The sequence below is a fragment of the Callithrix jacchus genome, chromosome 5 (genome assembly GCF_049354715.1).
Source record: "Callithrix jacchus isolate 240 chromosome 5, calJac240_pri, whole genome shotgun sequence".
NCBI classification, from domain to species: Eukaryota; Metazoa; Chordata; class Mammalia; order Primates; family Cebidae; genus Callithrix; species Callithrix jacchus.
Genome location: NC_133506.1, coordinates 124,529,148 through 124,554,158, shown reverse-complemented (window position 1 = coordinate 124,554,158; position 25,011 = coordinate 124,529,148). Strand labels below are relative to the sequence as shown.

Sequence of the window (25,011 nt, the reverse complement as noted above, 5' to 3'; positions counted from 1 at the left end):
TGACAATTCCTGCCTGGAAATGTTGATATAATAATAGAGATAATCGGCCAGGTGTGGTGGCTCACGCCTGTAATCCAAGCACTTTGGAGGCCAAGGCAGGCGGATCACCTGAGGTTGAGAGTTCAAGACCACCCTGACCAACATGGTGAACCCCGTCTTTAAAAAAAATAAAATAAATAAATAAAGATAATCTTTGGAAAATATAGAAAACATGGTGCATGTTCCACAAAGGCACGTTTTTATTGTTGTTTTTGTTTATATATGTATGTGTTTGTATAAAAGCAACAAATTATTAATCTTTGGTTTGTTTTTCTATCAGCCCTTCCTCACTATGCACCTTGTCCACCTTTGTCAATCCTGAGGAATGCAAAAGGATTTTAATATCAAGCTAAGCAAAGGATATTAAAGAGAAAAGTACAGTGTTTAATGATAATGTAGTTCAAAGACCAAGAAAAATATTCCTCTCCGCTAATATCAATCTTTGGTTCTCAATGTGCTTCAGTGATTCCTGGGGCTACCCAAGAATCTCCTGGTGTATCTGTGCAAAGTCAAAACTATTTGCAAAATAATCTAAGATGTTATTTGCCTTTCTTACTCGCATTCTTTCACAAGTGCACAGTGGGGCTTTTCAAAGGCTACGTGAGGTTGTGATATCATGACACACTGAATACAGAAACAGATATGAGAATTCAGCTGTCTTCTATTAAACCAGACATTAAAGAGATATGCAAAAATGTAAAACGATGCCTCAGTTCTCCCTGTTTTTTGTTTGTCTGGGGGAATAAAAAATAATATTAATGTTAACATGTAATGGGTTTGTTATTTATTTAATGCATTAATAAATATTTTAAATTCTCAGTTTTAATTTCTATTTCACTAAGTAATGATAGGTATAATCCATACAAACAAGCTCTTTGGGGTCCTCAATTACTTTTAAGAGTGTAAATAAACTTGAGAGCCATTAATACAGTTAGTTGGTATTTGTCAATAATGCTAGTTAAATCAGGACAACATTCTTACTCAAGAGAGGCCAAAAAAAAAAAAGGACATTCATGATGGAAAGTTTTGTATGACATTTCAGCAACTGATTCTGTAAGCCAGTCACCCAACAAATATTTCATGAGCATCTGTACATGGTCAGGCATTATTCTAGGTGCTAGGAGAAGACACATGAGACCCCATCCTCATGGAACTTACCTTTTAGATGGAGGAGATGGTAAACAGGTAAACCAAGAAATCAACAAGATAATTTCAGTTTTAATAACAGTTTTGGAGGAAATACAAGGCTAATGTAATTTTTTTTTAAATCCTGGAAGTAGAAAAAATTGAGCTATGTGGCTGTGGGAAATTTTACACTTCAAAAGGACTTAAGAATCTATACTATGTTCATGGATTGGAAGAACAGGGGAAAAACAAAACAAAATGAAACACCCTACCTTGAAAATAGACAAGGCATAAAATGATGCAAAATGAGTGATTTCTGTTTTGGTGTGGGATAAATCTCTTTCTTAAAAAGTGACTCTGTCAACATTCCCTGGGAGTCACTGAAGCAGGACTCTTCCAACTGCTCAGGAGGAAGAGTTGGCTCCCATCAGGAATGCCAGCGGAAGTGGGTGTTGATGTTTCCTGGGATGAAAGTCAGAGGCATATAGAGCATTCCAGAGTATAAGGTCAGACAACGGTCACCTACAGATAGAGGCTGACTTAAGCTCCCATGTGTGAAAACAGATCCATGGAGAGGAAGTGGAGAGAGAAGAGTTGAGAGCCTAGGAATAGACCACTTTAAATATTTTGAAATATGTCTTGTCTGCTTGATGTTTTTCCTAACAGCTTGTAAATAGTCTCTGGAACTGGCCTTCCATGAAAACTTAGAAACCCACCAAAGGACATTTCTAACCCCAGAGAAATAGTGAAAAGCCCAGTCTGCACCCCCTTTAGATATGCAGTAGTGAAAACATTCAGTCATGTTTTTGGAAAGCAAACCGACTCAGCTCACAAGCTAGCCTCTTTTCTGATAGTGTTCCTAAAATTAAAGGAATACTCAAAACGTCAAACCAGGACATTTCATTTCAGTTCTTCACCAACTGACACATTTTCCATTACAGCCTGCCTCCTCTCACAGCTTCAGCTACTACATCTTCCCCAGTGACTCCTGGATCTCTCTCTCAAACCCACATATCTACCCTTAGCCCCAGCTACAGATATCAAATACCTCCTAGACATGCCCTCTTTGATGTCACACAGGATTTTCCTTACAGTAAAAGGGACCAAAGTTTCTAGTCCTCTGTGTCTATTTTTCTGTAACATCTGTGTGATTTGCTCCATTCTCCATCCTAACAGGGACCTCCATCATAGCCTGGGTGACATGGCAAAATGATATATCTCCAAAAAAAAGGATTATATATGCATATATTAAAAAGTATATATATAAATAAAGTAGTTGGGCATGGTGGTATGTGCCTGTGGTCCCAGTAACTTGGAGGCCACAGTGGGAGGATCACTTGAGCCTGGGAAGGCAGTGCTGCAGTGAGCCATGATGGCACCACTGAGTGACAGAGCAAGGTCCTGTCTCAAAAAAAAAAAAAACAAAAAACCCCTGCATAGTAGAGATCCCTGGCTGAAGCTAAGCAGCTAAGTTTGGAGGCAATCATGTCCCACTGTACCTAAAGAGATGGTGATATATCAAGAGGTTTTAGCTAGGAGAATGAAAGATAAGGTTGGAAAGAACAAACCAGGAAGGAAAGCCTGGGATCTACTTCAGATATTGAGTCCTTGACATGGTACCATGAACTCCCATTTGAGCTTCGTGAAGAGAGAACTCCATGTTGAAACTTATTGTCCAGGTGTCAAGAGTGTGACCCAGAATGAGCATGGTGGTCTTGAGAATATAGGAGGGCTTTGACTCAGTGAGAATACTGGGACACCTAGCACTACTTAATGTGTCCCAAGGGTTTCAGTTTGCAGGCATCTCATAAAACTTTAGTGTTCATGAGACCCACAAGGATGGCCAGAGTAATTTGGAAGACAAAAGCAAAAACAGAAAATAAGAAGTGTTGGTAAGGATATGGAGAAACTGGAGCCCTTGTATGCTGCTATAAGAATGTAAAATGGTTCATCTGCTATGAAAAACTGTTTGGCAATTCCTCAAAAAGTTAGCCATAGAATTACCAGGTGACCCAACAATTCCACTCCCAGGAATTCAGAGCATTCTCAAGAGAATTGAAAATAGGTACCAAATAAGTACATGTACACATATGTTCATAATATTCACAATAGCCAAAAGATGGAAACAACCCAAATGTCTCTCAGCTGATAAATGAATAAAATTGTTATATGCATATTCAAAGTAATATTATTCAGCCATGAAAAGAAATGAAATACTGACACATGCTACAACATGGATGAACCTTGAAAACATTCTGCTAAATAAAACCCAGACACAAAAGACCACATATTGTGTGATTCCGTTTATACGAAATATCCAGAATAGATAAATCCATCGAAACAGAAAGCTGACTGGCAGTTGCCGAGGGTTTGGGGTAGAGGGACAGGTAGTAACTGCTTAAGGGGTACAGGGTTTGCTTTTAGAGTGATAGAAATGTTTTGGAACTAGATAACGGAGGTGGATGCATAACATTGTGAATGTACTGTCACTGCATTGTTCACTTAAAAATGGTTAACTTTATGAGAATTTCACCTCAATAAAAAATTACCTGATTTAGTTATCCACATTAACATAAAATAGGAGAAAATGTGGTTGGGCATGGTGACTCACGATTGTAATCCCAGTACTTTGGAGGATGAGGTGGGAAGGTCACTTGAGGCCAGGAGTTCAAGACAAGCCTGGTCAACATGGCAAAATCCTGCGTCTACTAAAAATACAAAAATTAGCCTGGCCTGGTGACGCTCACCTGTAACTCCAGCTACCCGAGAGGCCGAGGCACGAGAATCGCTTGAACCCAGGAGGCAGAGGTTGCAGTGAGCTGAGATCGTGCCACTGCACTCCAGCCTGGGTGACTGAATAATAGGGTGAGACTCTGTCTCAAAAAAAAAAAAAAAAAAAAAAGAGAGAGAGAGAGAGAGACAGAGAGAAAACATAAATAATCATTTCAATACAAGCAGAAAGAGTGTATGTATATTGGAAAAAACACTTTGGTGTTGTTACAGTGGTCCCCAGCAGGTGGCAGCAATGAGGCATCAATCACAAGGGTCTTCATCAGCAGAAACAAATGTCCCTATGGGCATGCCCATAAGGGCAATTCTGAGCACGTGCAAGGCATTTCTGGGGACTCCCAGTAATTGATAGGAAAGTCTTTGAAGGGAGCTGAGTATTCTATAAAAGGTAGAGGAAGGAGCCAGTGAAATTTGGGTAACTGGTAACTCAGGCCCATTTGCACGCAGAAGCCAGTAAGGTCAGAGGAAACCCAAGTTACACTGACCACCACTCTCTATGCTGATCTGCCTCTCCCCATTCTCTCATCTAATAAACCACTGATTCCTATAGATTCTCCCTCCACTCCGCAAATCACCTAAGTTCCGGTGTCTGACTTAAACTGACACACCAGCCTCTCACCTGTTCTCTGCCCCATCACCCACCACTTTCCGACATCCTCCACTGCTCCTGCTGCAGGGAGCTTTCTAAGATGCAAATCTGCTTTTGTGGATCACTATTGCCTATACCATCACTACAGTTCAAGAAAGCTGAGACAGGCCGTGGGTGATGGCTCATGCCAGTAATCCCAACACTTTAGGAGGCACAGGTGGGTGGATCACCTGAAGTCAGGAGTTCAAGATCAGCCTGACCAACATGGTGAAAACCCGTCTCTACTAAAAATACAAAAAAAAAAAAAAAAAATAGCTGGGAGTGGTCACACATGCCTGTAACCCCAGCTACTTGGAGGCTGAGGCATGAGAATTGCTTGAACCCCGGAGGTGGAGGTTGCAGCGAGCTGAGGTCGCACCACTGTACTCAAGCCTGGGCAACAAAATGAGATTCCATCTTAAAAAAAAAATAGAAAGCTGAGACAATATCTTTTGTTTTGCCTAGAACCAATCTGGTCTGCCTCCAGACATCTGTGCACTGGCTGAGAAAGGCCAAGGAGGTTCCTGGCAGGAGAGAAGCATATTAAATCTTCATCAGGCCAAGAGGTCCCATAGTACAAATGTTCAGTCAAAAATGTTAGCAGCAGAAGGGACCAGATAGACAAGGAACAACTTATAAAAATAATCCACACTTCCTATTTTTTAAATATTTAACAATACAGTCCTCACCCTCTTCATTCTTAAGATGCTGTCTTCAACTGGTACACAAGACAGTTTGGGGGGGTGCAATGTCTCATCTTTAGACTCAGAATTTCATAACAGGAAGTAATCATTTTGTCCAGCTGTTCTTACACCTTGTTTTATGAAATGCTAGGCTCTGGTAATACCTACAGGTAGAGTACAAGAAGAGTGAACCTTGTCAATGTCAGTTTTGTTAACTTCCTGCAGCAAAAGGGTGTTGTGCACATCAAGTGAACCATGAAGCTTCTCAGTAAGAGGCTGTGGGAAAGGGCTTTTTTGCCGGTTTGTGTTAAGTGATGCTGGGGAAGGAAAGGTGGAAGAAACAAAAATCAGGTCAGGAATGGATGTGTCTTGAAGCAGGGTGGTTTCATAATTGGGTAGCTCAGAAAGTTTTCTTCAGCAAGTGGAGAAATCAAGTGGGTCTGGGAGAGGAACTGATAGGAAAGAATTAGACACTCCAGTGCCAGTAATATTGCAGCTGTGGTGTGGCCTTGCATTAAACAGTGTTTTTGCCTGGCCTTGTGCTGACCTTGTTGATGACTGTTGGGAACATTCCAGTCTGCTTATCCGGGCTGATTTCCATTTTCTCAGGTCTCACATGAAGCAGTGGGTATTCCTGGAAGACAGGGCTCTATCTTTAAATAAGCTTGGGAAGTACTTGTGAAACAACATTAAATAAACATAATGCTGGGCTTTCTGGAGACTTGAATATGCTAAAGTGAATTGTGAATCTCCCAAGACATCATCAATTTCTTTTCAATGCAGCTGCCTGAGTGATTCTATTCCGATGTAAGTCAGAACTTCCCGTGGTTTCCCAGGCCACTGTGGGCTCTTTGTCTGCAGCTCTCCACACTCTCCGACAGCCCTGCCTCCTCACCGCTTCTTTGAGCTTTTTCCCACATGACTGCATAACCTGCTCCCCTCTCTTCCAATTTCAAATGGAAATTTCTCCTCCCCACACCCCATACTCCCCAACACGCTTTTATTGTATGTTTCTTCTTAGCACTTATCACCATCTAAGATACTATACATCTCATTTTTCTTGTTGGTGGTCTCTCTGCCCAGGTGGGCAGGGGTTTCTACTCATTTTGGACAGTTTCATATTCCTAGGACCTGGAACCATGGCTGGCACACGACAGGCACATGATAAAAATTGGTCAAATGAATGAATGGATGAATGAATGAATATACAAATTCCTTCCAAACTTCTCCCCCTTGAGAGGAAGTGGTGGGAGAGGCTTCCATGTTTTCCATTTATAGACAGTAAAGAGGTTTTGGAAGAATACACAATGGAGCCTCAGAGACTTTTCTTTTGGGGCTTTAGGATCGGGCCACCCATATCTTATCACTCAAGCCAGCTTTTCCTGAGGTGTTCACCCAACCGTCCTAGAACTAAATCATGCAGACCACTAGATGGCACTGTTCACCAAGAATCTCAGAATTCTTAGCCACGCCCCCCTCTCACCGCCATCACAAAGACTTTGAACCCACCTTCTTTCCAGCGGCTGATGGATTCTAAGGAATGGTTACCACTCCCTACACCACCGCTAGATTAGAAAGAAACCTAAAGTAGTACAGCACTTTCCAACAAGCCACGTCCACCCAGGAGCACAGGCTAACTCTCTGCTTGGAAGCAAATAACTTTTTTTTTTTTTTTTTGAGATGGAGTATTACTCTGTCGCCCAGGCTGGAATGCAGTGGCACCATCTCAGCTCACTGCAACCTCTGCCTGCCGGGTTCAAGCAATTCTGCCTCAGCCTCCCGAGTAGCTGGGACTACCGGCGGACACCACCATTCCCAGCGAATTTTTTGTATTTTTAGTAGAGATGGGGTTTCACCATGCTGGCCAGGTTGGTCTGGAACTCCTGACCTCGTGATCTGCTCACCTGGGCCTCCCAAAGTGCTGGGATTACAGGTGTGAGCCACCGTGCCCAGCCAAAGGACATTTTTTAATATTTCTAGATGTATCCTTGGTAAATGTAGGCAAAGAGTTAGTCACCTTTGAAGCGCTCAGGACTCCACACTCTCGCCCTTGTACTTGGCCTGTGGCCCTCTTGGCACAATCCTGCCTCTATCTCTCCACCCCTTGCTTCTCTGTCCCTTTATAGGATGAAGCACAGGTCAAGATGCCAGTTCTATTTCCAGCCTTGAGCCAAAGCAGTCTGAGACAGCGTGGACTGGCAACCTGGGCACCCAGTGGAAGGGACTGAGTACAAACTGCACCTCCGTCACAAACTGTCTCAGAGCCCATGGCAACTTACTCAATAGTCTCCGTTTTGGCTTATGCAGCTGCCCGATGGGGATCAACATTTCTCAACCAGACAGATGTGGTTAGTGTTAAATGAGAAGTTGTATGATGCTCCAAACCAAGCCTTCTGTAAAGCTTGGTTTTCTATTTTCAGGTATCACCTATAATTATCCTCTAAAATTTAAGGCAGGGTGATCGGCTGACCTGCTGAACCCGTCTCTGTATCCTTGGCCAGTCTGAAGATGTCTCAGTGAACAAAAACACCCTGATTGAACCTCTCTGCGCTGGCATGAGTGATAGACTCTCAGCTCAAACGACATTGGCAAATGCACTCCTAGAAAGTGACTCCATCGGTCAATCAGCAAGCACTTATTGAAAACCTGTGCTTCACCTTGGTGTTTTAGGAAGGCTATTCTGGAGGCAAAAATAAGACAGATGAGGGAAGAAAATGAAGATTAAGACACCAATTCACTCTTGAGTGAAATAACATTTTTCCTGACTCATGGGAAGGAATATATAAGTCAAGGAATATTAGAAGTGTCATTAATTTTTGCTCCCTGTTTCTCCCCCTTTTAATCAATAAATCCAGAAATAATGGTTCCATATGGGGGCAAGGGCACTTGATAGGAACTCTTCATTCACTGCAGCCATGCTATATCACACAAACTGTCTATAACTAGAAACAAAACACCCAGTCACACCTGCTGCTCAGCCAGACCTCTGGCTGTGGATTTACTGCTTGCCAATCAGATTGATCATCTCCTTTCCCAGAAATCGCCCTATGGCCCAACCCCTTCCCTTCTATTCTGGCAATGTAGGGCTGACTCCTTAAGCTTCCTCCACGTACTCACATGTACTGACACCCACTCCCTTCCCTCCCTCTCCCTCTTGTCTCCATTGTCCCAAGGCCCTTCTTCCTTTACCCTTTCTCAAAGGCCTACTATACGGTGGCCCAGGAGGGGTCAACTCTTTTTCAGTTCACGTTCTGAGTGTTGCCCCATAGCAGAAAAGAAGAAGCAGATTATTCCCTGCAACTTGGTTTTATAAAAATAGAATAGACTTTATAAAAAGAAGAACAGAACAGGAGTGGTGTTTGTTCACCTAGTAGCTACTCTAATTATAGATGATTGGGTGCAATGAACGGCCATACGGGGTGACAGGAGTGTTGCATCAGACAGGATGTCTCATTTCCAGCTTCCCCTGTTAATGCCCTGTACATGCCCTAATCAGCATTTTAAAATTACAACCTGATTGTTACACATATAAGAATTCACTCCATTAGCTGAATGGTGGCCTGCAATTTTGTATTACCAAACATGTCTTTAATTCCCACAGCCCAGCTTTATTTTTCAGATTTTGCTGATTGGTAAGTAACTTACTAGTTACTTACTAGTAAGTTTTCGTAGAAATAATGGAGTGGGCCAGGTGTGGTGGCTCACGCCTGTAATCATAGCAGTTTGGGAGGCTGAGGTGGGCGGACCATGAGGTCAAGAGATAGAGACCATCCGGGCCATGATGAAACCCCATCTCTACTAAAAATACAATAATTAGCCAGGTGTAGTGGCACGCGCCTGTAGTCTCAGCTACTCAGGAGGCTGGGGTGGAAGAATCGCTTGAACCCAGGAGGCAGAGGTTGCAGTGAGCCAAGATTGCACCACTGCACTCCAGCCTGGTGATAGAACAAGACTTCACCTCAAAAAAAGAAGAAGAAGAAGAGGAGGAGGAGGAGGAGGAGGAGGAGGAGGAGGAGGAGGAGGAGGAAGAGGAGGAGGAGGAGGAGGAAGAGGAAGAAATAATGGAGTGCCCCCCCCACACACACACACGGGAAAGATAGAAATTTGGGAATTTCAATTGGAAGGAGAAAAAGCCAAAATCTTGTTCTCTGCAACAAAGCATTGTCCCCCACCCTACCTACCCCATTACCTTTTGCTGATGTTGTTTAGTAGTGAAATTGCTGAATTAGGATGCCCATAAGCCCAACATTCAAATCAAGAGTACCCTCTCCCACAGAACCCAGAACTAGAATGGTAAAAAAGAAAAATCAGCCTGACATTAAATGAATTCAGCACCTGTTAAGTTATTTATAACTTTGTCCTTGCTTTTTACATGAATGGGCTTCTGGGAATTTTTTTGAGAGTGGAGCTCTTCAAAGTGGCTGCTTACACCTCTAAGAGAAAGCACAAACCAGCCCTCCACAAACCACACCCAGCCAGCTGATGTATTTAGTTTTGCTCACAAGGTACTTTTTGAAAATAAGAATTAGTTTTCATCACTTTTTAAATTTACCTAAAAATACAGGTTTTTAATAAAATAGGCATAGATTTATATAAATGTAGATTTATATAAAAATATAGACATGTATTGTCTTGAGAAAAATGAAATCAGTTGAGGCAGCTCTGGGATGTTATTTCCACATGGATGGTGGCATAATAGACCATTAAACCGGAAAGAAACATATAAGGGGGACCATTCACAGGAAGGGTGAGGCTGGGAAGGTAGCAATTTTTCTCCTATCGCCGTATCTCCAGATCAAAATCTTAATTCCAGTAACCATTTAGTTCTGCTGCTAATGAAATGTGTCTGAAATGAAATACATCTTCCTGAATACCTGACTGAAGATCTAGTTTCTAAAAGCAACCCAACTGGCTTCCCCTTCCCAACCATGAAATTAGTTTTGACTCTTCCCTCTTCTTCTCTGCCCCTCCCCCTTCCCCATTCGTTGTCATGCCTGTCATTTAGTTCCTCAAGACTTCTCTGAGAATAAAGTGGCCACCAGCTATATGAACACTTAAAATGTGGCTCATGTGAACTGAGATATGCTGTAAGTGAAAAATACACACCAGATTTAAAATATTTCATTCTTAAAAAAATTAAAATCTGAATTAACTGATTAGTAACTTTATATTGATTATGCTGATATTGAAATGATGTTTTTGACATATTGGATTAAATAAACAATATTGTTCAAATTAATTTGCCTATTTCTTTTTACCTTCTTAAATGTATCTTCTAGAAAATTGAAATTTACATGTGGAGTTCACATTTGGGGCTCACTTTATCTATTGGACAGCATTGCCTGAAAGCATCTCTATGCTTTGGTCTAATATTCTGGCCTTGTTTTCGTCACTTTAACCTAGTCCCTCCTGTCACTTCACTCCCAGAATTTCACCTTCATCCCCTAAAGACTTCTAGGCCTTTCCCCATTTCTAATTTGTTCTGTACATCCTGGCCACGCTTATCTGACAAAGACACTGCTTTTATCATGAAACACTCCTGCTCAAAAAGGAACACCAGCTCCCACATCTACCCAGTAAAGTCCAAACTCTTAATAACAAACTGATAATAATAGCTTACATTTTAAATGCTTAATGGCACACTTCATGTTTCTAAACAGGACAGAAAGGACTGCAGCATTTGACAGAGCTGGGAGGTGGGGGGAAGAAGCTTTGATAAGAAAGGTTACAAAAATTGTGCAAAGTATCTAAACAGTATACTAAAAGTATACCATTTATCCATTAGATACATTTGTATATATACAAAAATGGTATGAAGTATCTTTATTGTTTAGATACTCTGTACCATTTTTGTATGTATACAAATGTACACAAATGTATCTAATGGATACTGAAAGTATCCATACTAAAAGGATCCGTTCACTCCTGATAGTTTATACAACACCTCACAATAGGCAGAAGAGCAATAACATCTGTGAATGTAGGAGCTGAACTATTTTTGCATCACTGGAGAGAAAAAATAATACAGTTGAGAAAAGAAACTGTTATATTTGCATCTCAGAAAACACAAACCGAAAATCCAACCAGACAGGTTTAGGTGAAATAGTGCCCTTTGCTCATGTATTCTAGGTCCAAGGCTAAATATACATATATATATATATATATATGGCTTTGTCATAAACTAGGTATTAAGAGTAATGGCAAGAACCGCAATTACTTTTGCACCAACCTAATAAATTTGAATTATGCTGATTTGAGACACTATCATGTAACAATAGTTAAAATATTATCTCAAAATTTGAGAAAAATGAATTAAAAATCCATCAGCAATTATACAGTCCAAAGCTGGCAGAGCTCCTGATTCATAAACCATACTGACAATAATTCCGCATGGAAACATGTACAGTACTTAGCCTGGAAAAAGAGATCCTTTGTCAAGATTTATTTCTAATTATGTGAGTTTTGAATTGTGCCATATCTTCAAGACGTCACCCCTTTCATAAACTACACTACCCTATACACACTTTCATTTTCTTCAGCTATGGATCAGATAGGTCTTGCCAAATAACTGTTCAGCAGTTATTTGGTGCACAGGTCTTGAAAGCAGACAAACACACTTTCTACCATTTGTTGTTACTTTAGACAAATTGTTTAGCTTTCGCGCTTCGGTTGCCTCTTCTGTATACTGAGCACAATCATATTTTCCGTACAAGTTTTATAAGAATTCAACATGATAACATACATAGTATGGCGCTTGGCAAGTAGTAAAGGTTCTCAACCTCTCGGCAATAGATAAGATAACTTGCTACCTCTCTGGTTGAAGCAGCCCCATTTTAGGAGCTTCTCTCAATGCAGCTTGAGGACTCTACAAAAGGGTGGGGCTTTGGAGTCTAACGCTCTCTACTAAACTCTGTAAGTTTAATAGGCAGAGTTACACTTGGCAAAGGGTTTGGGCGGAGTGGGAACTAGCGCGTCCTCCCGTCTTCCTAGTGGCGGCCCGGACTCAGATGCCGGACTGAAACCATCAGGTCTCGCCCCAGCAGTACTCATCTTTCCCTCTCCCTCCCAGCTGGGCGACTCCGGCAATGAAAACACCACCACGTGGCCTGCTGCCATTGTGTCACGTCCCTTTGTCCAATGGAAAGCCGCGTTACGAAGCCAGAGGCGGGTCACCAGTCAGGCGGGTCCGCCCGCAGCCGCCGCGGATTGGCCAAGGGGCGGTGTCCGCCCACCGCGGCTTGGGCTCGTGGCCAATGGTGGCCGGAGGCAGGAGCCCAACCCTGTCAGCTGCTCGGGTCCTGGGGACCCGAGGGAGAGGCGAGGAGGGGCGGGGCGAAGCCCGGGCCAGGGCGAGGAAGGGGCGGGGAAGGGGCGGGCAGGACCCGCGGCCCGGCCCGTGGAGCCGGCGCCGGCGGGCTGCTGAGGTGGCTGGTAGCCGGCTCCGAGCTGCAGCTTCCCGGGCCGAGCACCCGATGGAGGCAGAGGTCGCGGACGCTCCCCCGGGCGGGGTCGAGTCGGCGCTCAGCTGCTTCTCATTCAACCAGGACTGCACGTAAGCCGCGACAAGACCCCTGCTAGGGAGGTGGGGACAGAGTGTCAGGACCAGAGGGTGTCGTCCTGAGCGCAGCTTGTGGCATGCGCCTCGAGGGGGCCTCGGCGGGACAGCCGGTGGCTGCGGTGGACGCGTTGGGGTCAACCGCATACCCCTGCAGTGGGGTTTGCCCCATTCCACCCCAAGTGTCCTCCGAGAGCCAGGAGGTTGGGCCAAGGGTGAAAGCAGGGGGTTCCCAAAGGGAGTGGGGCTGCGGAGGCCACGGAATATGCGGGGAGCAGGGCGGTGGGAAAGCCAGTGACCAAAGTGGGTGTCTGGGGAAGAGAGACAGTGGCCAAAACAAAGAGATGAGAAGGGAGAGGAAGTTGCAAGTTGACCCAGGACTCTGTAGCTGGGGCCCAGGAAGATGAGAGTACAGGAAAACTTTCCCATTTGTCCTTGAGCATCTCAACGTGGCATCTGGGCAGGGCCTCGGACAAAGAGGCAGCCTATCCCTGCGGCCAGGCCAGCCCCTGTCCCAGCCCCGGCACAGGGCATTTTGCCTGCCCGCTCTGGATGGAAGAAACCTTTGGATTTCTTTGGCTGTTTTCACATCGCCCACCGAGCCAGGCAGGATCTCCTTCTCGGAGTCCAAGAGTCTTTTCCAGGGCGCAGATTGCTTTCTCTCCAGGAAACAGGAGCTCCGCCCTGTTGTTTTTGAGTGGATTTTTAATGTTTTACTTTGATGTTCACATTTGGGCTTTGAGAAGGAGCTGGGACTTGCTGAAGTGTGTTTCAGGCATCTGCAGGATTCTGTGTCTTAGAGGCAAACGCCTGTTTCTTTCCCCTTTTTCCTGGAAGCGAGCCCTGGGGACCATATGGAATCATCTTTTTGGAATGGGCACCCTGAGTAACAGGCGGGGATGACCACTTCCCAGTTTCCCACTTCCTGCTGTACCAGTTTCTGTGCCTTGGCTGCTGGTGACTGAGCAATGCTAATATTGATCCTTCAGTGGTGTAATTAAGACCATCATGTACCATTAGCCACTCTGACTTCCATTCCCTTTGTGTTTCTGTTTAAAAACACCCAGTGCTGAACAATATGCCTTTGTTTGAAAAAACCGTATGTGTAATCATGTAATCGAGTAGCTCTACAGCTTGGTTATTTGAGTGACTTTCAAGTTTTTCTTGATGTTGCAATTTCTTATTGCGATTGTAACCCGCAATAAGAAATACATATTGCAACATCACCCAAAACCCATAACACATATACTATTCACAAAATAGTGAATGTGTCTTTTTTTCTAAGCTGCTTAGAAAAAGTGACTCACTGAATTGCATTTTAGGATCCACTCATGAGTTGGGACCAGCAGTTTACAAAAATGCTGGTATAGATAAAATCCTGATGTTTTGTAAGAAACATTTTGCAAGTGGGTATGGCTGTTGAAATGCCTGGTGATGTTTTCCTTCCCAATTGAACACAAGTTAAGAAGGAGAGTTAGTTTGCTTATAAGTAGTAAATGTTCTAAATTCTGCTTTGTAACATTACTAGATTTGAAAAAAGGGGGGGGTGTTAATTTATACTCTAGTCATTAAATAATGCTAAGTCCCAGCTTCCTACAGCAATTGAATAAGAATGTTATTTTCAAAACTGTAGGGCGCTTTGAAAGTTAATTTCCTTACTCCCTACTGTTAGTTTTATTTTCTTGGATGAAGGCTCTGCTGGGCAGCTCTGCCTCGCCTATAAATAAAATTTCTTGTCACAGTCAGTTGCCTTGAGCCACAGAGGGTATGACAGTGGATTTTAAAATAAGCCAAGCCCCTTGCTGAATACATTTAGGTGTATTGCCATGTCTTCTTCTATAAATGTAGGCTGAATTCAGGATCTAGCATTTCTGAAGAAGGTGTGTTAAAAACAGCAAACCCTTACCTATCTCCTACATTCATACTTCACGCCTGGCACTGTGCTATACAGTTTGGGTTTTTTTTTTTGTTTTTTTTTGTTTGTTTGTTTTGTTGTTTTTTTTTTTTTTGACAGAGTCTTGCTGTCACCCAGGCTTGAGTACAGTGGCATGATCTTGGCTCAGTGCAGCCTCTGCCTCCCAGCGTTCAAGTGATTCTCCTGTCTCAGCCTTGCCAGTAGCTGGGATTACAAACATGCACCACCATGCCCAGCTAAATTTTTTGGATTTTTTAGTAGAGACAGGGGCTTGCCAAGTTGCCCAGGCTAGTCTCAAACTCCTGGCCTCAGGTGATCCACCCACCTCGGCCTCCCAAAATGCTGGGATTGCAGGCATGAGCCACCACACCCAGCCTACTTTGGGTACATTTGGAATTTGATTAGTGATAAATATTTGTCCCAAACTCTGTTTCCATGAGTAGTGATTAAAATTTTGTTTTTACAGAAAGACTTTCTGGATGAAATAAGGTCTAAGTCTAAATTCCTTGATTCAGAGTATTTTGTGGCCATTGATCAATCATCTAAAACATCACATAAAACATCACTCTGTGATTTTCTCATATGTAGAATTCTTCTGGTCCAGGAGAAGGCTGATGTTTGAAAATTACTTTAAATTACTATCACTTTGCATTAATGTTATAAGACTCTAGTTACAGGATTTCTTTCCTTACTTGCAAGCTTTACAAACCTCAATTTGCAGCCAAACACATCTTTACTCATGTGAAGAAGTTTACGTGAAGAAAGTTTAAAAATAATAATCACTACAAAATACATTTTGAAGTTTTAAGATGCTCTGGGCTTACTTTTCCAATTGCTGTTTCTCATGATTAATACCTCAGTCTAGCTACGAAATGCCGGTTCTAAGTGCACAGCTGCAAATGTCTAACCCACCAATTTAGCCGCTTAGCAGGTTGGCGGGCTAGGAGACATCACCAGCTACCTTGCTGATTAAAAGTTTACTGTAATTGCCCTATCCCTGTGTCTCAGGGAAGAAGAAATGTTTGGGTAGGGAAAAAAAATTCCAGGGAAAATCATGTGACCTTCTCTTTTTTAGACTAGTGAAACAAGAGCCTCAGCCATCCAGGCTTGTAGTAGTAAGTTGCTTATTTTAGTATACGCTTCCCTGTAAAGAATGAATCTCACCCTGGCATATATTTGTTTTAAATGAGGAGGGTGGACTAAACCATTTTAAGGTCCATTTCAGTTCTGACATCCCATTTTTTCCAAGGTGGGCTTCCAGAGAAGCACACTTCTGTGAGTGGGCTCCAGGTCAGATTCTGTTCATCACTTAGGTGTGGAGGGGAGGGCACAGCTGGAAAGAGCTGGGTGGGGATTCCCAGCTGCTCAACAAAGTTGACTTTGGTGTTTACTTTCAATACAAGGCCAAGAAAATCTGGATTTACAACCTGTCTTTATCTCCTCATTGAAAAATGAAAAATTAAGAAAACCAGATTTTTTTAAAAGACACTTTGATTGTCCCAGATAAATCTTTAGTTTTTATTTTGTTTGTTGGTTGTGATGATTGCTTTGTAGGACATAGTAGAAAGCAGAGTTCTCCAGCTTTGGCTGCTCATTAGAGTACTTGAACTTAAAAGAAAATCCAATTAAACTTCCCAATTGAGTTTAATGTACATCCAGGAGTGAGAGCTGCTGGTGTAGAGTATTGGGACATTTCCTGGAAACTGATGAAAGGCAGCATCTCTTAAATTTTACCTACTATGAAAGTATATTTCTTCGGCTGGGCATGGTGGCTCACGCCTGTAATCCCAGCACTTTGGGAGGCCAAGGCAGGTGGATTACTTGAGGCCAGGAATTTGAGACCAGCCCGGTCAACATGGTGAAACCTGTTTCTACTGAAAATATAAAATATAAAAATTAGCCAGGTGTGGTGGTACAAGCCTATAATCCCAGATGTTCAGGAGGCTGAGGCAGGAGAATCCTTGAACTCAGGAGACAGAGGTTGCAGTGAGCTACCACTGCACTCCAGCCCGGGTGACAGAGTGAGACTCCATCTCAAAAAAAAAAGAAAACCGTATTTCTTCTTATAAGCAACAAACAAATAAAGTTATGAAGGAAAGAAAAAATAATTTACCTGGTAAAATGTCTCTCAGACATCAAGAAGATACTCTCGTTATGTTGGAGGTAAAGGTTTGAACTATCATGAATATTCTTAAATATTCCATTTTTCCTATTATCTGCCCAGTTGGAAAAACATGTCTGGTAGATTTGACATTTTGTTGGATGACAGAGCTTATGTAGTCTCATGTCCCTTGACCATTTGACTTTTTTTTTTTAAGTTGCTTTTGACTTTTTTTTCTTTTCTTTTACTATTTCTGCCTGTCAAGGCATGCATCACCATTTAGGATGTTATCAAGGATCTAAGCTCCTGCAGAGGCTTGTTTACCTGTACCCCTGAGGCTAGGGGGCAAAGAGTATCTATTTTCAGATAGATCTGCTGTTAGAATACCTGTCGTCATTCCCACGCTGTTATTATCCTCCACAGATCCCTAGCAATTGGAACTAAAGCCGGGTATAAGCTGTTTTCTCTGAGTTCTGTGGAGCATCTGGATCAAGTCCATGGAAGCAGTAAGTGTGTGTGAGAGAGACCTCAGGATCTGCAGGAGAACCAGAGCCTCCCTCCTGACTTTAATCTGTGGTGCTACCAAGCTGCCTATTTTTCCCTTCCTTAGCCATCAAACTTAGGGAGTCAGGATTTTTCAGATTTAAATAGAAATCATTGCCACTACTTGCTTTAAAACCACAAGCACTTAGTAAGAAAGTTTCTGGCAATAGTTTAAATAACATTTTCATTTTATATGAAGAAATTATTTGTGTGAAATAATATGATTGAGACTTTTTCACATATATATGCACAGTCATTAATTTTTTATAATTGTCAAAGCTAAAGGTCACTTGTGACTTTTTTTTTTTTTTTTTTTTTTTTTTTTTTTGAGACAGAGTCTTGTACTGTCACCAAGGTTGGAATGCAGTGACATGATCTTGGCTCTCTCCAACCTCCACCTCCTGAGTAGCTGGGATTACAGGTGTCCACCACCATACCCCGCTAAGTTTTGTAGTTTTAGTAGAGACAGTGTTTTACTATTTTGGCCAGGCTTGTCTCCAACTCCTGACCTCATGTGATCTTCCACCTTTGGCCTCCCAAAGTCCTGGGATTACAGGTGTGAGCCATCACCCTCAGCCACTTGTGACTTATTTTTGCCATTATATTGGCACTGTAAGATACTGATAGCATTTATTCAAGTCATGGAAGTATTTGTTTGAAGAAGGCAACACCATCCTGTTTACATAGTTCATGTCAACGGTGTTGAAGAACATCTAGTGAACGTTGTAAATAATTCACTAAAAATATGACTTCCTTATTTTCTCAGGGTGAGAGTTTATGCCATCATAATAGTGAAAAATACACAACCTTTCAGTTTTCTGGAAAGAAAGTGGTTTAATAAATAATATTTTGGGCTCCTACTTTATTTGTAAGATATATATATTTTTTGAGATACAGTCTTGCTTCATCACCTAGGCTGGAGTACAGGGGTGCAATCTCAGCTCACTGCAACCTCTGCCTCCCAGGGTCAAGCAATTCTCCTGCCTCAGCCTCCCAAGTAGCTGGGACTATAGGTGCACATTGCTACAAATGGCTAATTTATTTTGTATTTTAGTAGAGATGGGATTTCACTGTGTTGCCCAGGCTGATTTCAAACTCCTGAGCTCAGGCAATCCACCCACCTTGGCCTCCCAAAGTGCTAGGATTACAGGCGTGAGCCATTGTGCCCAGCCATAAGATGTTATTTGTATTATACCATTTTTGTGAATTTTTTGCTCTGTATCTGTCCCACATTGTTCCCTGTGGGCTTTGTCCAAGTGCCAGAAAGGCACACATATGAAAAGAACATGCTCAGAAAGACACCAAGGCTGTAACCTTTGGGCTCAGGAGGGTCATTAATTTGCCTCTTCCAGAGTACAGAAGTACTCTACTCATCATAATACTGATGTCCAGATTGCTTTCAGCAGGAAGGAGATCTGGGGAGCACAGCAAGACGGGGTGTGGGGAGGAATACAGATTTAACTCTGTTACTGCCCCCTCCCATATCCATGCCCCTCTAGCAAGAGTAGGAGAATTCTGAAGCAGAGGTACTCAACTGAGAAGTCATTCCTTTGAAGTCTCTCAGGGAAAGGGTAGATGAAGATTGTTCAAACCTTCCAAATATGTTTGACAGAGCAAACAGTGGAGCCCTAGGGTCTGGAGCAGAGATTCTTCCATGCAGACAGCATCAGAGGCAGCTCTGGAAACTCTGACTTTGCAGTCTGGCCACTAGTGTTTTCTTTTTCTTTTCTTGAGATGGCAGCTCGCTCTGTTGCCCAGGGTGGAATGCAAAGGCATGATCTCGGCTCACTGCAACCTCCACCTCCTGGGTTCAGGTGATTCGCATACCTCAGCCTCCCAGGTAGCTGGGATTATAGCTGTGCTCCACCACACCTGGCTAATTTATAAAATATTTTCAGTAAAGATGGTATTTTGCCATGTTGATCAGGCTGGTCTTGAACTCCTGGCCTCAACTGATTCTCCCTCCTCAGCTTCCCAAAGTGCTGAGATTATAGGAGTGAGCCACTGTGCCAGAACACTAGTGTTTGTTTATTTTTGTTTTTGTTTTGAGATGGAGTCTTGCTCTGTTGCCCAGGCTGGAGTGCAGTGGTGTGATCTCAGCTCACTGCAACCTCCGCCTCCTGGGTTCAAACAATTCTCGTGCCTCAGCCTTCTGAGTAGCGGGGACTACAGGCATGTGCCACCATGCCTGGCTAATTTTTTTGTTGTTGGTTTTTTTTTTTGTTTTTGTTTTTTTGGTTTTTTTTGTAGAGACATGGTTTCACTGTGTTAACCAGGATGGTCTCAATCTCCTGACCTCAGTTTCCCAAAGTGCTGGGATCACAGGCTTGAGCCACCATGCTGGGCTATGTTTTCTTTACTTTAGATATTTGGAAAGGACTCTGAAAGTGCTCCCTGGGGAGAGGGTTAGAACTCGCCTGACAAGGTGAGGGGCATGGTGCATACTGTAGATGCAAGCTCAGAGAGGGCACCTGGACAGCGAGACCTGGAGAGCCTTTGGAACCTCCCAGCTTCTTTTCCTCCCAGATGAAATCCCGGATGTCTACATCGTGGAGCGCCTCTTTTCCAGTAGCCTGGTGGTGGTGGTCAGTCACACAAAACCCCGGCAAATGAACGTGTACCACTTCAAGAAAGGCACGGAGATCTGTAATTACAGCTACTCCAGCAACATCTTGTCCATAAGGCTGAACCGGCAAGTAAGTGGGGGGATATCCCTCAGGGTTTCAAAGCATCTGCTAATGGGAGCCAAAGAAAAAAATGAACATCTTTCAGGATCAATGTCTTTAAAACAAGCATCCAATTCTAAAGAGAATTATAACACTCAGGCCTGGTGTCCCGGGGGTATTGTAAGCAGAGTCTACTCCACGTGCTTGTTGCAGTGTGGTCTTCCTGGACCTCTGGCTCATGTTTCCAGAATGTTGGCCCCTGATGGGTAGGCTGTACCCTCTCCCTAGGATACAGATTAGGCATCGCAGGGATGGGTCAGAGCTCTGGCTTGAATAGTTCCATGAGCCACTGCAGGTCCCCTTAAACCAGAGGAGCTACTCTTCCAGTTTTGCCCCAGACAATGGCATTCATTGCAGATGGTGGCAGTGCCACTGAGCAGGAGATGCCTGAGAGTGAAGTGGGGGCTCCCTGGGTCAGGAAAATGGCCCCTCTCCTGCCATGTCCTCAGCTCTCCTGGAAGGCCCGCTATTAAGCCTTGGGTTCCATTTTTCTTTTTCTCAGCTAACGCTTGAATACTTTTTTTTTTTGGTAGCATTTTCTTTGTTGAAGGATTAGTTTGATCTCAAATAGGCAATATGGCAATATGTTCTCTCTCTCTTTTTTTTTGAGACACAGTCTTGCTTTGTTGCCCAGGCTAAAGTACAGTGGCATGATCTCAGCTCACTGCAACCTCTGCCTCCTGGGTTCAAGCAATTCTCCTGCCTCAGCCTTCTGAGTAAATGGGACTACAAGCACATGCCACCACACCCAGCTAATTTTTGTATTTTTGGTAGAGATGGGGTTTCACCATGTTGGCCAGGATGTTCTTGATCTCCTGACCTTGTGATCCACCTGTCTTGGTCTCCCAAAGTGCTGGGATTACAGGTGTAAGCCACCGCACCCAGGCATATGTTCTCTTTTAAAATATAAACTCTTATTCAGTAAGTATTAGGGGTGTTAGCAGATTTCCTTTTGAATTACCAGGTTTTCGTTTTTAGTTGTCATTTTTGTTTTTGAGACAGGGTCTTGCTCTATTGCCCAGGCCACAGTGCAGTGGCACAATCTTGGCTTACTGCAGTCTCCATCTCCCTCTCAGATTCAAACAATCCTCCCACCTCAGTCTCCTGAGTAGCTGGGACTACAGGTGTGTACCACCATGCCCAGCTAATATTTTTTTGTATTTTTTAAAAATAGAAACAGTGTATCTACTGTAGTAGATACACTGTTATCTACTTAATCTATTCTATTCTCACCTTGCTATGAAGAACTACCTGAGACTGGGTAATTTATAAAGAAAAGAGGTTGAATTGGCTCATGGTTGCAGGCTGTACAGGAAGCATGGTAGCATCTGCTTCCAGGGAGGCCTCAGGGAGCTTTTACTCATGGCAGAAGGCAAAGCAGGGGCAGGCATCTTACATGGCAGGAGCAGGACCAAGAGATGGGTTGGCAGTAGGGGGGTGCTGCCCACTTTTAAACAACCAGATCTTGTGAGAACTTACTCTACAGTACCAAGGTGGGGGGTGGTGCTAAACCATTCATAAGAACTGTGCCCCATCCAATCACCTCCCACCAGGCCTCTCCTCCAACATTGACAATTACAATTTGACATGAGATTTGGAAAGTACCATAGACCTGATTCATACCACAGGCTTTCTCCATGTTGCCCAGTCTGATCTCAAACTCCTGGGCTCAAGGATCCTCCTTGGACCCTCAGAGTGCTGGAAGTACAGGCATGAACCAGCAGGTCCAGCCTTAATACTGTGAGAGCAGGGACCGTGTTGGTAGATAAGAAAGGACTGTGCTTGCTAGATACATGCTCATAAATATGTTTCCTGTGGGACTATTAACTAAGTAAATAACAAAGAGATTCTTTGTGTGACCGTGATTTATCTATTCAATTAAGTATTCCCAGAGAGGTTGCTGCATTCGTTGAGGACAATGTTTTCTTCTGTCTTTGTATCTAAACTCTTAAGTGCTAAATAATTTTTTTAAGCAGATGAGACAAATGAAATGTTTGTTTAAATTTATGAGAAGGGATTGTTTCTTTTTCTTTTTCTTTTTTTTTTTTTTTGAGACGGAGTTTCGCTTGTCACCCAGGCTGGAGTGCAATGGCGCGGTCTCGGCTCACCGCAACCTCCGCCTCCTGGGTTCAGGCAATTCTCCTGCCTCAGCCTCCGGAGTAGCTGGGATTACAGGCACGCGCCAGTATGCCCAGCTAATTTTTTGTATTTTTAGTAGAGACGGGGTTTCACCATGCTGACCAGGATAGTCTTGATCCCTTGACCTCGTGATCCATCCGCCGGCCTCCCAAAGTGCTGGGATTACAGGCATGAGCCACCGCGCCCGGCCCCGGATTGTTTCTTTGAGTTGATCAGCTCTTTCAAATGAAAACCCACTTAAGTCCATCTAAAGAAGTGCGGTGAAAAATAGCTGGAGAAAGAGAAGTGGGGGCTTTTAAGTGGGGAGTAGCAGGAGGAAGAAAGAAAAGAAACCCAAGTTCTTGGCAAAGGAGGGAAAGGCAGTTCGAGAGTTTTCTACTTGAAGGCTTTTAGGTGAAATTCTTGACTCAGGTGTTTTCTCTGAAATCTCTTGGTAGCAGATTAAGTTTCACCACTAAACTTTTTATCCTTGCATATGGTAGTAATCAGTATACAAGGTTAAACATCTGTTTTGGGCACCTGATGATCTTTTTAAGATTGTTTAGGCAAATGATCTGTAAAGATCAGAACCCTCAAATAGCATCTGTTGTATTTGCTTGTATGATTTCTCTCTTTCTGTCTGGTATATTCATTAGCAAATGGGACAAGGAAGGGCTATTTGAGTGTCTGAGTCTGTTAACCTTTAGGCACCAGCGTCTCCTTAATGTAATACTCATTAACTGTGAGGTTCTCCTCCCCCCACCTTCTACAAACATTGGTGCACCGAGAACTGTCAGCAATTCATGGCAAAGCCATGAACTAAGAGCTAACAGTTCTCGGAACCAAGATCTAACATTGGAACCAAGATCTAACAGTCACCCCTTCCTCTAGCGTTTCTTCTCCAACAGGAATGACTTGAAACAGGTCTGGGAAGTATTGGAAGTTTGCTTTTCTTAAAACTTTCAGGTTGGGGACTTAAATTTTAGTTTAAGCAACTCAGCTCCTGCAGCCTCTCTTGCCTGGTAGGGGTTCTGTGGTGCCCAGTGGGACTGCCCACTCTAGGAAAAGGAAAAAGGCACAAGAGCAGTGTGTCCTGTTCTACAGCACTCACTCTGTTACTCCATCAGGTCTTCAGACAGCACAGTTTAAAAAAAAAAAAAAAAAACAGAACCCGGAGCAGTGGCTCACGCCTGTAATCCCAACACTTTAGGAGGCCGAAGTGGGCAGATCACAAGGTCAGGAGTTCAAGACCAGCCTGACAAACATGGTGAAACCCCTTCTTTACTAAAAATACAAAAATTAGTTGGGCGTAGTGGTGTGTACCTGTAATCCCAGCTACTCAAGAGGCTGAGGCAGTAGAATCACTTGAACCCGGGAGGCGGAAGTTGCAGTGAGCCAAGATCATGCTGTCGCACTCCAGCCTGGCCGACAGAGGGAGACTCTGTCTAAAAATAAATAAATAAAAATAAAGAAATTTAAAGATTTGTATAGTCCCAGCATTTCAGGAGGCCAAGGCAGGAGGATTGCTTGAGCCCAGGAGTTTGAGACAAGCCTGGGCAACATAATGAGACCTAGTCTCTACAAAGATAAAAATAAATTAGCTGGGCATGCTAGTGCATGCCCATGAGCCTAGCCACTTGGGAGACTGAGGCAGGAGGATTGTTTAAGCCCAAGAGTTGAAGAGTGAACTATGACCAAGCTGCTGCACTCCAGCCTGGGTGACACAGCGAGACCCTGTCTCTGTAAAAAATAAAATTTTTTAAATTTTAAAAAGGAAGAACACTTAGGAATTGTCACATGTTTCATTTTTAGTTAATGTTATTTCTCTTCTATTGAACTGAGGAAATATATTTTATGGAATAAAGACAATAAACCAGCTGTATGGCATATTTAGATTTGCAAATTTTTGCAGTTCTTTGCCATGTGCTCCAAGGGGCCCTTGCTATCCAGATGGAGGCTGATCCAATCGAAGCCTCTGAGGCCAAATCTATGGTGTTCTAGGGTAGATGCTATAAATATTTTGTAATTGATAAAAGGAGTTGTTACAATAAAACCTAGAAAAGTAGATGAAAGTCAAAGCAGCAGACAACGGCTGAGTTGAAAGCAAGGCCATGGTTCTGTGGGGGCTGAAAACTGATTGTTAAGAAAGCAATTAGCAGCATCATGTGCACCCCAGAAGTGTGCTCTCACAGGAACTGAGACAGAGTGCCTCCTTGTTCCCTCCCAGTGTTTTCTCTCTGTTTCCCTCTGTGTTCAGTTTTATCTGCAGCCAGCATGGGGGTGACCTGAAATTCAGCTGAGTGGGCCACAGAGCAGATGGTGCCATTAGAGCTCGTGGGAAATGATCAGATCAGACGGGCGAGATGTAGATGCTGTTCCTGCGAGAGGCTTATGTCGAGGCCCCGCTCTCCCGGGTACTGGGTACAGGGCTGGGAGGGGACACAACTACATCAGAAAACCTCCGAACAGAAACAAGCATAGAACCACATTGCTCAAACCATGGTATGTGCTGGAAAAAGGCACAGTGATTGGAAAAGTCAGAGCATATTTCATGGAGGAATGCTCATATTTGTCACCAATTTCGAGACCCTGTTAGAATTTTTTTTAACCCTCAACCCCCAGTCTCAGACCTATAACAAAGCCTTAGGTAAAACCGAGAAAGGGCCAGGCACAGTGGCTCATGCTTGTAATCTCAGCACTTTGGGAGGCTGAGACAGGAGGATCTCTTGAGGTCAGGAGTTTGAAACCAGCCTGGCCAACATGGTGAAATCCTATCTCTACTAAAAAT

At 43.3% G+C, this 25,011-nt stretch overlaps 1 protein-coding gene and 2 long non-coding RNA genes across 8 annotated transcripts in view; 2 read left to right on the top strand and 1 right to left on the bottom strand.

The window, feature by feature from the left end:
• Positions 1-237: 237 nt before the first annotated feature.
• Positions 238-7,497, bottom strand: LOC118153863 (uncharacterized). Of its 2 annotated transcripts, none has more exons than XR_004743514.3 (3): positions 7,283-7,497; positions 5,813-5,914; positions 238-5,429 (listed from the first exon to the last, which is right to left on the bottom strand). It is a non-coding gene; the product is annotated as an uncharacterized LOC118153863 (long non-coding RNA). The 2 variants fall into 2 exon arrangements; XR_004743515.3 differs by having other exon boundaries at positions 5,813-5,899.
• A 59-nt stretch (positions 7,498-7,556) lies between these two features.
• On the top strand, positions 7,557-7,889 carry LOC118153864 (uncharacterized). Its single transcript, XR_004743516.3, has 2 exons — positions 7,557-7,613; positions 7,718-7,889. It is a non-coding gene; the product is annotated as an uncharacterized LOC118153864 (long non-coding RNA).
• Positions 7,890-12,638: 4,749 nt separating this feature from the next.
• Positions 12,639-25,011, top strand: part of WIPI1 (WD repeat domain, phosphoinositide interacting 1) — a 37,656-nt gene continuing 25,283 nt past the window's right edge. For 4 of the 5 annotated variants that reach the window (XM_035301631.3, XM_008997643.5, XM_002748660.7 and 1 more), the window contains exons 1-3: positions 12,639-12,817; positions 17,260-17,342; positions 19,906-20,075. In XM_035301631.3, the coding sequence (XP_035157522.1) occupies positions 12,738-12,817; positions 17,260-17,342; positions 19,906-20,075 (333 nt within the window). In that variant the 5' untranslated portion in view covers positions 12,639-12,737. The remainder of the gene's footprint in view (positions 12,818-17,259; positions 17,343-19,905; positions 20,076-25,011) is intronic. The other variant, XM_054256416.2, reaches the window with a different exon arrangement.